General features: G+C 39.5%; 1 protein-coding gene across 4 annotated transcripts in view; it reads right to left on the bottom strand.

The window, feature by feature from the left end:
- Positions 1 to 13,640, bottom strand: part of ATP6V1H (ATPase H+ transporting V1 subunit H) — a 120,640-nt gene that overhangs the window by 85,762 nt on the left and 21,238 nt on the right. For 2 of the 4 annotated variants that reach the window (XM_065519219.1, XM_005563314.4), the window contains exons 5-7: positions 8,099 to 8,212; positions 5,015 to 5,119; positions 1,545 to 1,598 (exon numbers count right to left, since the gene is read on the bottom strand). In XM_065519219.1, coding sequence (XP_065375291.1) covers positions 1,545 to 1,598; positions 5,015 to 5,119; positions 8,099 to 8,212 — 273 coding nt within the window. The remainder of the gene's footprint in view (positions 1 to 1,544; positions 1,599 to 5,014; positions 5,120 to 8,098; positions 8,213 to 13,640) is intronic. The other 2 variants (XM_073998814.1, XM_045398253.2) reach the window with 1 other exon arrangement.

Raw genomic sequence — 13,640 nt, forward strand, 5'->3', positions numbered from 1 at the left:
TTTTGCTGCCATCTATGGTCTTAGAACATACATACCCGTGACATTCATTCAGATTATGGAAGTACCAGTAACCAATAGGGATATTAAATGGCTCCTACAGAGCTTCACTTGGGTCTATTACAGGCAGATTACAGAAACTACCCTCTAAAGATGCTTCCTAGTTTCCTAGAGATACTTTCAGCAAAGGAAGCTAGACACACTTCTGTTTCTGTCTCCATTTTCCCTGTCTTTCTATTAACTGGCTCTCATCATGAACATTGTTAACTTGTCCAAACTTACTTCCAATTCCTGAGCTATTCCTACAGCACAGCAAAGTTAAGCCATTCCCAAATGGAAAACATAACTTTAGCCAAGAAAGGAACTTGGGGAGCCATAATTAGTTTTAACCTTTAACCTTTTGGCTCTACAAAAATGTGGAAAGAAGGCCTGGTGTGGTGGCTCCTGCCTGTAATCCTGTAATCCCAGCACTTTGGGAGGCCAAGGCGGGCGGATCATGAGGTCAAGAGATCGATACCATTCTGGCCAACATGGTGAAATCTCGTCTCTACTAAAAATACAAAAATTTGCTGGGTATGGTGGCGGGCGCCTGTAGTCCCAGCTACTCAGGAAGCTGAGGTAGGAGAATTACTTGAACCTGGGAGGCGGAGGTTGCAGTGAGCTGAGATCACACCACTGGATTCCAGCCTGGTGACAGGCATCTCAAAAAAAAAAAAAAGTGGAAAGAGATTAGTCAAAAAAGAAAGTAGAGCAAGGGGCTGGCTACCATGTAGCTCCACATAAAGCCTTGAGCTTCACAGTACAGCAGTCAGTTTTAGTGCCATCAAGGAACTGAATTTCTTGGCCAGGTGCGGTGGCTCACACCTATAATCCCAGCACCTTGGGAGACCAAGGCAGGCAGATTACTTGAGGCCAGGAGTTCAAGACCAGCCTGGCCATCTCTACTAAAAATACAAAAATTAGCCAGACGTGGTGGTGCATGCCTGTAATCCCAGCTACTCGGGAGGCTGAGGCAGAAGAATCACTTGAACCCAGCAGGCAGAGGTTGCAATGAGCTGAGATTGTGCCACTGCACTCCAGCCTGGAGGACAGAGCTAGACTCTGTCTCAATAAATAAATAAATAAATAAATAAACAAACAAACGTAACCGAATTTCTTTCAAATGTTTGATGCTTTTGTTCACCTGTTGATTAGACAGATATTAGACAGTTTAATCAGATAATTGAAGTTTAAAGGAAAATTTTATGATTATTTGCTCCAGTTGTGCTTCTGAATTCATATTTTTGCTTTGATTCTCAGGTCTGAAACAAAAGTCACCTGGAAAAAAGAGCAACAGGGAAGAACAAGTCTTATGACTACCACAGAAAAGATGATCCTCATAGACTATCAATATTTATATATAGTTTATATTACAATTAACCTAACTGGAGGTGACCATGGATTTATAGTTGGGGAACTAGTAAACACCTTCAAAATTTTAAGTGTATATTGACTCAAAATAATTTATTTTGGGGATGTTTAGGAGGCCAGTGAAGGAATATACTTACATCACTTGAAGAGACTGTTCCTGTTTCAACAGCAACACCGCTACCACGCAGTTTCTATTACGAAATAAATAACTCATTATTTAGTTTTGTTTTGTTTTGATTTTATCCTAATGTATCAGCTTACAAAAGGGAGCTAAGCAAATTTTTCCCCTAATTCTATGTAATAATTTTTCCCCTATAATTTTATTCCTAATCCTAGTCAATAAAAAGCAAGGGGATGACATAAAATGTTCTAAATATCGTTACGCTCTTCCAGATAATATATTTATCAGTAAGTAGCTAAAAATGGAACAATAATAAACTGACTACTAAGCTCCAGGTAAATTTCATGGGTAAAGCCAGTGTAAATTTCCAAGTCTTAAGATTTACTTACTGAATTGTTTTTCCAGTAAGATGACTGCCTTAAATTGAACTATCCACACTATATTCTGTAGCAAAGCTTTCAAAAACAGGTGCCTGATGTCAGGAAGGTACAATATGCGACTTGGTTATCCACAGCAAAGCTAACGAATTACAATGACCAATCAAAATCTCAAATGTCATACAGAAATGACCAAAGAAAATTTAAAGACAGTCAGAGGCTGAAAGTGCAAGAGAAAAGCAATAATGAATTTCTGAAAGGAAATTTTGTATTTATTCAATAACTACTATCTGCGAAGTACAGGCATGAGTCCCCACAACCCAAGTGCAACACTCCAAACTACCCAAAAAGGCTTCAAAGGCCAATATAAGATCAAAGAACAAAACATCTAAACTTGCAACTTGGACTTTTGAAAGTTTATTTCTATTAGAATCAGGAAATTGTGGTACTTTTTGTGAGAGAGAAAAACACTTGTGATAGAAAAAAAAGAGACACTCCAGACATAGCACTATCACATGACAATTGAGAAAAGTAGCAAGTAATATCAGAAATAATTGTTACTTTCTAAAACGAAGAGTCTGGATTTTAATCATGATAGAAGGCTACGAAGAAGTACCTGCCCGCAGCAAGAGGGACAGTGCAATGAGAGCCAAGCAGAAGCAGTAGCCAGACTAAGAAGCAAGGCCAGGCTAAGCCTGGGTACCCTGAAGAGGTCCCCTGCAGCAGAAGGACCCGCAAAGCAGAGGCATTGCACAACTTAAAGTCCACAACTTAAAGCCAAAGACTCTGTGATAAAAAGAGTGCACTAAAAAGATGCAGAAAATTCTTGAAGAGCATTTATCTATAAAAAGCTCAATTCTAATGAAAACTATTCTAGACATTGAAATATTTACTTCCACTAGTGATGAGAGAAATATTCCACCCAGTTGTTGGACATCGTCACAAGCATGGTCAATCACTCCAGAAGTGACAGTCACCTGAGAGGCACAACGTATATGTTATTCCTAGGAGGAAAAGTCAAAGGTAAAAGTGCCCAAAAAGCTAGGAGCATGCCACAGCATCCATTCTTCCCTACCAATTTTCACTTTATGAATTCAGCTACAGAGCCTTATTACCACTATACTTGAAAGCCAACATTACCCCAGAATGAAGTTTTGTTTTTCTGGGGATTTTTTTGTTGTTTTTTCTTTGTTTTTGAGACAAGAGTCTCATACTGTCAGGGTGGAGTGCAGTGGCGTGATAACAGCTCACTGCAGCCTCAACCTCCTCAGGCTCAAGTGATCCTCCTGCCTCCTGCTGAGTAGCTGGAACTACAGGTGTGCACCACCACACCCAGCTAATTTTTCTATTTTCTGTAAAGATAGGGTTTTGCCATGTTGCCCCAGCTGATCTCAAACTCCTGGGCTCAAGCAATTGGCGTGCCTCAGCCTCCCAAAGCGCTAGGATTACAGGCATAAGCCACCACACCAGGCCTGGAATTAAGTTTATTAAAGGGGAGAGATCATTTCAAAGTAGGAAAAAAGGGAGAGGTGTATCCTATTTAACTAACATTCTGATCCCAAATGATATGCTACATTTAGAAATTTTAAATCTCACTTTCACAAGCTTGTTTCTTACGTTTTAAATAGCTTGTTTTTTAAATACCTCACAAACTCAATAAAATGGTGGCTCTTGTAAAAACACTTTTTAAAACCAAGCCCCAAACCAGTTAAAATTGATGTTATTAACATAAAAAAGATTTTGATCAAAAAACTCTAAAATATCTCTATCCAAATATAAATGGCAATTAGGCTCCCCTAAAAAAGGCAGGCAACAAGACAAAAAGTAAATCTAAGCAAAATATGGTGTCTTTCTTATGCCTCAAACTAAAATCTGTTAATAAAGTCACCTGAAATCTAAATAGCAACTTTCAAAAAATTTCGAATAGACATTTATTTGTAATCTAACAACCTACCAATATTGTTTCCCCTGGTCCCATTCCTCCTCTAGGTCACCCTCACATCAAAATCTCATTCCCTTCTACCTTTTCATCTCCAGAATCCTCCTCCCCTGTCCACCTTTAGTTCTCTCCTCTTCTGAGTATCAAACACCACACCTCTTCATACCTACTACACTTCATCCCCGTAAGCCTGAAACTATCATTCCGCAGAACCATCATTTGTGTCCTATCTTTTGCCCTATCCTGAGGAAACATGAAGACAAAACAGAAAACTTGTCATTTTCCAAGCCATCACACCTGCAGGCTATTTTCCTCCCGAAGACAGAGAGCTAGAAAGGCCTGCAAGCAACCAAGATGACCAGTAGGCGTGCTTCAAGTAGTTCGTTAGGCCTAACTAATCCCACCCTGAAACTGGGAAATTGTGAGAACGAGCCACTGTGTGGGACACTGTCCTCTTGCAGCTGGACTGGACAGCTCCAGGCTCACCCAGGGGGAGCTGGAAGCATGGGAGGGACTCGGCCAGACAAGGACAAGCAGGTTAGCTAATAAAGATCTAGAACATGCTGTTTGCAGTTTAAAATGCCCCTGATGGCACCCAGGACCAGTTTGTTTATTAGTGTAATCGGTTAGACAGCTTAGCCTAGTTATGTAACCAAAAGGGCATAAAAGATCTCACTCGAAACTTTCAGAGAGCTCTCCCAAAACCAAGATTTCCCGCACAAATCTTGGTGGTTCACAATCCTGGGGCAGCCGAGGGAGCTGCACCTGGAAATCTCTCGGCCCAAGGCATGCTCTCTCCTGCTGTACCGTTTCTTTTCCTTTATCGAAGCCTCACACGCACGTGCTCTTTGGAGCTGTGTGGGTCCTTTCAATTCTCCAGCCTGTATCATCTTGGCAGCCACCTAGAAGAAAGGTACTCCCTGACCCCTGAAAAGCATGAATAAGAAACCCCAAGTGGCAGAAAAGACAGAAAGGATTGAAACGAAGCCAGTCAAAAGAAAGAAAAAGCAAAGCACACTACCCATATCTGACAGTAGGTTGGTTTGTCAAGTTCAAAATGGCATTATTTTAATAAAACATTTTTGTAATTTAACATATTTACTATAAATAGCTTAAAAGAACATGGATGTTATATTCCCTTCAAAGGTACTTTAAAAAAATTTCTTTTACCTGTGAACTCAGCTGAGTTTTTATCCAATTGAAATAGTAATTTAAGTCACTGCCTTCCATCAATTCTTTTCCCCAAGCTGCTAACTTGGCAATAATTCTTGCTGCCTGAAAACAAATAAGAAATACATTTGAACGCAACATTAATTCTAAAAATCACATCATATACCTTAAAAAAAGGATTTGTAACAATTTTGCTACACAATTTCTTAACACTCAACCACTCTAAAAATAATAGTTTTTATATTTCATTTTTTAAAATATATTTTGAAACAAACATTAAAAATATATTTCTAAATATTTCCATCAAAGTGAACCCAAATTAGCTGGGTCTTAGGAATTTCTTGACACTCCCTGAATTATTTTGGGTTTCAAAAGTAAGATTGGAATTCATTATATGACCAGCAAAAAACAGAACACAAAAATCTGTCTTAGAAGCAGACTGTCACCAAACCACTTGCCAGAAATCTAAACAATCTCTACAACAAACTACCAGGCTCTCCGACACTCATTCCAAGCCACTTGGGAGTTCTAACACTTAAAAATCCATTTCTAGGCCGGGCGCGGTGGCTCAAGCCTGTAATCCCAGCACTTTGGGAGGCCGAGACGGGCGGATCACGAGGTCAGGAGATCAAGACCATCCTGGCTAACACGGTGAAACCCCGTCTCTACTAAAAAATACAAAAAACTAGCCGGGCGAGGTGGCGGGCGCCTGTAGTCCCAGCTACTCGGGAGGCGGAGGCAGGAGAATGGCATGAACCTGGGAGGCAGAGCTTGCAGTGAGCTGAGATCCGGCCACTGCACTCCAGCCTGGGCGACAGAGCCAGACTCCGTCTCAAAAAAAAAAAAAAAAAAAAAAATTCCATTTCTTAGGATAATATACATCATAGGTATTAGTCATCTCTCCCAACATAAATAAATATCCTTTCTCCTCAAAGATCTCTCCATTTTCTTCAAGCTATAAAACTAACCATTTTTTAAATTAAATAGACAATATAAAGTACTAGTTCTCCATACACAAACCAATTTAATAAATATTCTATCAGAACTGAAAGCAAATCACTGTCTTAAAACTCCAAATCATTCAGCAATAATTCATCCCAGTAGAGAATGAAAGGCTACACTAGCTAACCTCAAAATAATTTCCCATGCTGGTAGACTCATGTTTGTTCTTACATTTGAATACAGCAAACCAGAATGACAGGTGCACTTCCAAGGTCAGAACGTTAGACACTTAAGTGTTCTGGTGTATTTGAAATTCCACAACATAGGGACTAACAGGGGCGCCTTTACTTGCTCATTGAGTTGTGACATGCTGAGGTTTTCACATGCCCAGCTAAATGAATTTATAAATACATTATCTAGTTTAAACTCATCTTACTGTCACAAAATAGACAACTGACTTAAAAGGATTACTGTTAGGAGGCCAAGGATTGAAAATATCATCAGCAGTGCATGCACAAGACAAAGGAACAAGAGCATAAGCTAGCATAAGCTCTTTATCAGCACATGGTAAACCAATGGGAGTCTCCCTCAGAATGTGAAAGATTGGCCAAAAGTAAATGAAATCATCAAGAAGTTAACATGGATTTGGCCGCACAGCAATAATGAACCATTCCCTAAGTGTATATTTGTTTAATGTATTTGTCAGTTTCGTTGTTATACCATTAGGAGGACATTTAAACCAGTGAAGACAACAAACCTCTACAATTTTAAAGAGGGAAATATATTACTGGCTTTTAAAAAAATATTCTTTAAAATACAGTGTATTTCATCAGTCCTCCTTAATTTCTCTTTTTATAGATATTTCATAATGTCCACAACATATAAATATACTATATGAATACAATATATAACTATGCCATATGAATACATATACATGTGGAAGGAGGGAGGGAGGGAGCGAGACAACATACATGTTCAAAAATGTTTCACTGCCAGTGGCCCCTGATTTGAAAACTTTTAAAAACATCTACTGAAACAAGCAGCCTCTGGAGCTACATGCCCCCCAACAGCTCCTGCCATCCCCAGCCCGTAGCCCACTCCCCAATGGAAATAGAGAACGCCTGTTTGTACAAAGGTTTATTCTCTCAACCCTGCTTTCAGACTCCACGAAAGATTCTTCAGTACTATGGCTTCCAAACATAGCCTACATATACAGGAATGTATGCTGGGTGTGGTGGCTCACGCCTGTAATCCCAGCTTTCTAGGAGGCTAAGGCAGATGGATCACAAGGTCAGGAGTTCAAGACCAGCCAGGCCAACATGGTGAAACCTTGTCTCTACTATAGATACAAAAATTAGCTGGGCGTGGTGGTGCATGCCTGTAATCCCAGCTACTGGGGAGGCTGAGGCAGAAGAATCGCTTGAACTCGGGAGACGGAGGTTGCAGTGAGCCGAGATCGCGCAACTGCACTTCAGTCTGGCAACACAGTGAGACTCCGCCTCAAAAAAAAAAAAAAAAAACAAGAGTGCATTTAAGATATTGAAAAGCAATCAAGTAATTACTTAAAATAAAAATGAAACACAGTAGCTGCTTCAAAGTAAAATTTAATTTCTATATAGTAAAATGTGGTTAACCCCACTACAAACACTGTACATGTGAGAATTCTCCACAGGCTTTGATGCACTCCTTGCAGTCCACAAAACCTTAACTGCGTCAGAGCAACCCTATCTCCTTCCAACTCCCAATGTCCTTTCTCTACTGAACACCGATACGGAAAGCTAATGTCATAGTAGTTACGCCTATGGCAACGGACAGGTTACTATGTCATAAAGGGCACAGTAGTTACTCCTACGGGAACAGACATAAAAGGCCCAGGTTTCTTTCTTACCTAAATGAGAATGTAATCACAATTCTGTCAATTTTAAACAAAATTTTTTAAATAAAAACCTTTCTTCTTTGTATTTAAAAAAAACAAAATTCCAGTTGGGGGCAGTGGCTCACACCCGTAATCCCAGCACTTTAGGAGGCCAAGGCAGGTGGATTGCTTGAGCCCTGAAGTTCAAGACCAGCCTCGGCAACATAGTGAGACCCTCTCTCCTTAAAAAAATTTTTAAAAAAGAATCCAATCAATTCAAAATTTACCATATAAACAGTAAAGGGATCCTGGCGATTCAACATTGGCAGAAAGTAGGGCCACGCAGTGTTCTTGCTACGTCTTGCGTAGTCAAAGAAAATGCTAACACGCTGATGATTTTCCTAAAAAAGAAAAGAAATGGTATCACCAATCAGAACACATTTTGCTAAAGAATGTAACAATTGTGCACCACTTCTCAACCTCCCATCATTCTGTGTTCTTCCTCTTTTCAGTGTGTGTGTATGTGTGATTTGCCTGTCATTATTACCACGGGGCAGGGGGTAGGGATGGTAGTAGGGACAGATATTTTTCTTAAAAAATCACCTTTAATGATTATGATTATTTTAAATCACAAAGTGTAAGACTACAAGCTACACTTCTCGGCCTGCACCTCTGACCTGTTACTCCCAATGTAGCAGGTCTACACCCACCACCAACACCCAAGTGTGAGCACCTGGCTGCCACACAAGGGAAATCAAAATCGGAAAGGGAGCAGGAAGAGCGCAAAGTAGGTCTAGATACACCTTGAATTACTAACAAATAGGCAAGGGAAACAGAGAATTAAATGAATCTTAAATGTTCAAGTTACTTCTTAGCGTATCACGGTAGAAAACTTGGGATAAATAAAGACAGCAGAAAACAGCACATACTACCAGTGGACATAGGATCTGAGTAAGAGAAAATTCTTAGTTCCAATTATTAAAACTTCACCACTCACTTAAATTTTCTCTATCACTGGCTGAGATCCACCTTCTGGTTCATTATGTGAATACAGTTGTTAAATAGCAATACTTTTTTCAAAATTCTTTTACTACACCACCATATCAGCAATAGTAATACTTTTTCTGATTAAACTTTTATTAATGTATTTATTTATTTTATTTCCCTAGGTTACTGGGGAACAGGTAGTATTTGGTTATGTTAAGTTCTTTAGCGGTGATCTGTGGGTCTTAATACTTTTTAAAAGCACAAATAACCACATAAACAAAAAATTCCTATTTTCAGATTAACATTTAATTATTTTTAAATATAGTGTTTTTTGTTTTTTGGTTTTTTTGGTTAATATTGGTCTACACTAATAATTACCTATTCGAGGAATAGCCTACTATCTCCTTAGGTAATGAGTCATTATTGTTTAGAATAACAATTTGAAAGAGTTGTGACAATGATTTTATCAAGGAATCCAAAATTCAGATGAGCCATCATTGCTTCATTGGTAGAGGTACCCAGGTTACAGACCTTTAAGAGAATAAGGGTAAAGAAATCCTTCTGGTCAGGTACACTTAGCAACTGCTGCTGACATCCAGGCAAAGAAAACAATTTAATCCTCAAAATCATGTGCTAAAAACTAAGCATGTGAGGAAACATAAGCAATTCTGTCAAAAAGCATTTTGTTCAGAAGTGATAAGGATGAAACGATAGGATTAAAAATAGAAAAAGAAAATTATTATAAATAGCACAAGGAATTCAATGATAAAGGTATATATAAACTTCTCCATGTAACTAAAATTTTACAAATAAAATCAATTGCTAAACTATAATGAGGGCCAGGTGCAGTACCTCACACCTGTAATCCTAGCACTTTGACACGCCAAGTGGGAGGGCTGCTTGAGCCCAGGAGTTCAAGACCAGCCTGAGCAACATAGTGATACCCCATCTCTACAAAAAAATAAAAAATTAGCCAGGTGTGGTGGCACACGCCTATGGTCGCAGCTACTAAAGAGACTGAGGTGGGAAGATCACTTGAACCCAGGAGTTCGAGGCTGCAGTGAGCTGTGATCACACTACTGCACTTTAGCCTGGGTAACAGAGCAAACCCCTGTCTCAAGAAAACAAAAATAAAATTAAAAAAATAAAAATATATACATTGGGCCAGGCACAGTGGCTCACACCTGTAGTCCCAGCACTTTAGGAGGCTGAGACAAGCAGATCACTTGAGGTCAGGAGTTCGAGACCAGCCTGGCCAACATGGTGAAACCTCATCTCTACGGAAAATGTAAAAATTAGCCGGGCGTGGTGGCATGTGCCTGTAGTCTCAGTGACTTCAGAAGCTGAGGCAGCAGAATCGCTTGAACCTGGTGGGTGGAGGTTACAGTGAGCCGAGATTAGGCCACTGCACTCCAGCCTCAGCAACAGAGTAAGACTCCATCTCAAAAAAAAAAAAAAGCATATATATACACATATACATATAAAAAACATATACACATTGTATATACAAAGTGTATATATATACACACACTTTGTATATATACACTTTGTATATATACAGTATATATATACTTTGTATACATAGTGTGTATATATGCTTTGTTTACATGCTTTGTATACATGCTTTGTATACAGTGTATATATATACTTTATATACAGTGTGTATATATACTTTGTATACACAGTGTGTATATATACTTTGTATATAGTGTGTGTATAGTGTATATACGCTTTGTATACATACTTTGTATACATAGTGTATATATATACTGTGTATAGTTCATATATATACTTTGTATATAGTGTGTGTATAGTGTATACACAGTGTACATATGCTTTGTATACATATATACTTTGTATACATAGTGTATATATATACTTTGTATATAGTGTGTGTGTGTATATATACACACATACATATACATACATTGAATTGGTAGATGAGAATAATACCAGTTACCTAAATCTGAATCTCTCCACTGATCTTTCATAAATAAAGGTTAACAAAAAGATCAAATAAAAAACTACACGAAACCCATGCCCTCAGGATAACAAGACAGAGAATCCACATTTGTAATTAACCATAATAAAAGAAACACAAAGTCCCAGCAAAAGCTATCTCTCATACTCCACCAAAAGCTTTTGTGGATGATAAGATGCATCTGAGGCCGGGCGCGGTGGCTCAAGCCTGTAATCCCAGCACTTTGGGAGGCCGAGGCGGGCGGATCATGAGGTCAGGAGATCGAGACCATCTTGGCTAACACGGTGAAACCCCGTCTCTACTAAAAAATACAAAAAACTAGCCGGGCGAGGTGCCGGGCGCCTGTAGTCCCAGCTACTCGGGAGGCTGAGGCAGGAGAATGGCGTAAACCCGGGAGGTAGAGCTTGCAGTGAGCTGAGATCCAGTCACTGCACTCCAGTCTGGGCGACAGAGCAAGACTCCGTCTCAAAAAAGAAAAAAAGATGCATCTGAAAAATGTGTGTAGAAGGAAGGATATGGGCATAGAAAGGAAGAAGTTCTAAGGTGGATCTACAATTACCACCATAAAATAAAATAAACTCTAACTACGAAGAAACTGAAAAAGACTACTGGTAGACCAGAGCACAGGCTACAGGGAGCAGGGAGCAGTCTTGAAAAGGCATCATTTTTGAGAGATAATAAAGTATAAAAAAAAAAAAAAGAAGAAGAAGAAGAAGAAAAAGCATCTTTAGGAGATTGGGTGGCAGAAAAAGAAGCAAAAGAGGAAACTTCAGGGTTCTGCAAGACAAATGAGACAAAAAAAAAAATCCAAGGACATACAATCTGCCCCCACCAAAAGAAAGTCATCTATTAAAGAAACTGCCAGCCTTGGCATATAATGAGACTCTTATCTCTACAACTAAAACATTTTTTTAATTAACAAGGTGTGGTGGTAATCGCCTGTAGTTCCAGCTACTCAAGAGGCTTAGGTGGGAGGATTGTTTGAGCCCAAGAGTTCAAGGTTACAGTGCACTATAATGGCACCATTGCACTCCAGCCTGGGTGACAGAGTGAGAGCTTGTCTCAAAAAAAAAAAAAAAAAAGAAAACAAAACAAAAGAGGCCGGGTGCAGTGGCTCACACCTGTAATCCCAGAACTTTGGGAGGCCAAGGCGGGTGGATCACCTGAGGTCAGGAGTTTGAGTCCAGCCTGGCCAATGTGATGAAATCCTGTCTCTACTAAAAATACAAAAATTAGCCAGGCGTGGTAGCACATGCTTGTAATCCCACTACTCGGGAGGCTGAGGCAGGAGGATTGCTTGAGCCCAGGAGGCAGAGGTTGCAGTGAGCCGAGATTGTGCCACTGCACTCCAGCCTGGATGACAAGAGCAAAACTCTGTCTCAAAAAAAAAAAAAGAAAGAAAGAAAGAAGAAAGAAAAGAAAGGAAGGGGGGGGAGAGAGAATAAAACAGACAAACTGCATCTCACCAGAAAAAAAAAAAAAGAGAGAGAGAGGCCAGGCACAGTAGCTCATGCCTGTAATTCCAGCACTTTGGGAGGCAGAGGCAGGTGGATAACTTGAGGTCATGAGTTCGAGACTACCCTGACCAACATGGTGAACCCTGTCTCTACTAAAAATACAACAAAATTAGCTGGGCAAGGTGGGGCATGCCTGTAGTCCCAGCTACTCAGGAGGCTGAGGCAGGAGACTCGTTTCAAGCCAGGAGGTAGAGGCTGTAGTGAGCGGAGATCATGCCACTACACTCCAGCCTGGTCAATGAAGCGAGACTCCATCTCAAAAAAAAGAGAGAGAGTGAGTCCGGGTGCGATGGCTCACACCTGAATCCCAGAATTCTGGGAGCCAAGGCAGGGAGATTTCTTGAGGCTAGTATTTCGAGACCAGCCTGGGCCACATGGCGAAATCCCACCTCTACTAAAAGTACAAAAATTAGTTGGGCACGGTGGCACAAGCCTGTAATCCCAGCTACTACTCTGGAGGCTGAGGCATGAGAATCACTTAAACTTGGGAGGTGGAGGTTGCAATCATTGCTGAGATTCCACCACTGAACTCCAGCCTGGGTAACAAAGTGAGACCATGTATCAAAGAAAAAAAGAAGAAGAAAAAAAACGGTACTCTTGAGTGAGGAATATTATAAACCACCCAAACCCATGATATGAATAGATGAAAGAACCCCACACAGATACAAAACTACCATAAAAAGAAACCAAAAGACGCACATCAAAATATCGCAGGTGATGAAATTTCTCTCCCCCAAAAAAATTGCAAAACAAAACTGTAACATAACAACGCAAACTGAATTAAATATCCTCAAACATCTGGAAAAATAAAATACCACCTTGAATCAGAAATTCAAAACCAAAACTGAGAAATGTGCCCCTAATAAGGGAAAATTTAAACATAGCTGATGGAACTCAGGAAAGAAATGAAAGAAAAGAGCAAAATGGTCTCAAAATTTAAAACTAAATTATACGGTGTTCAACAGAGAACAGACTCAAAAGTCAAAGAACTGTGAACCTGAGATCCTGTATCAGCCAAGCTGCTCTTTAAGATTACAGGAAAAAATTTTAATGCAAAAATTTAAAGACTACTGTACACATAAGACATTCTTGAGGAACCTACTAGCAGATAAGCTTCATCTAATCAAGAGATCCCTGGGAAAACTTTGGCAAAAGACTCAGTGGTGAAAATTTAATATAACAAAACAAAAGTGGGAACAAGGGTAGAATAGTAATAAATGTTGTATGTCCTGACAAGGTAAAAAATAGCCACTAAAAATGAGAAGAGAGGAAAAGTAGAATAAATTCATTGATTGTTGCAAATCAAAAAATACTATTAAAAATGACAAATGAAATTATAAATGA

Source organism: Macaca fascicularis, chromosome 8 (assembly GCF_037993035.2).
Source record: "Macaca fascicularis isolate 582-1 chromosome 8, T2T-MFA8v1.1".
Lineage (NCBI taxonomy): Eukaryota > Metazoa > Chordata > Mammalia > Primates > Cercopithecidae > Macaca > Macaca fascicularis.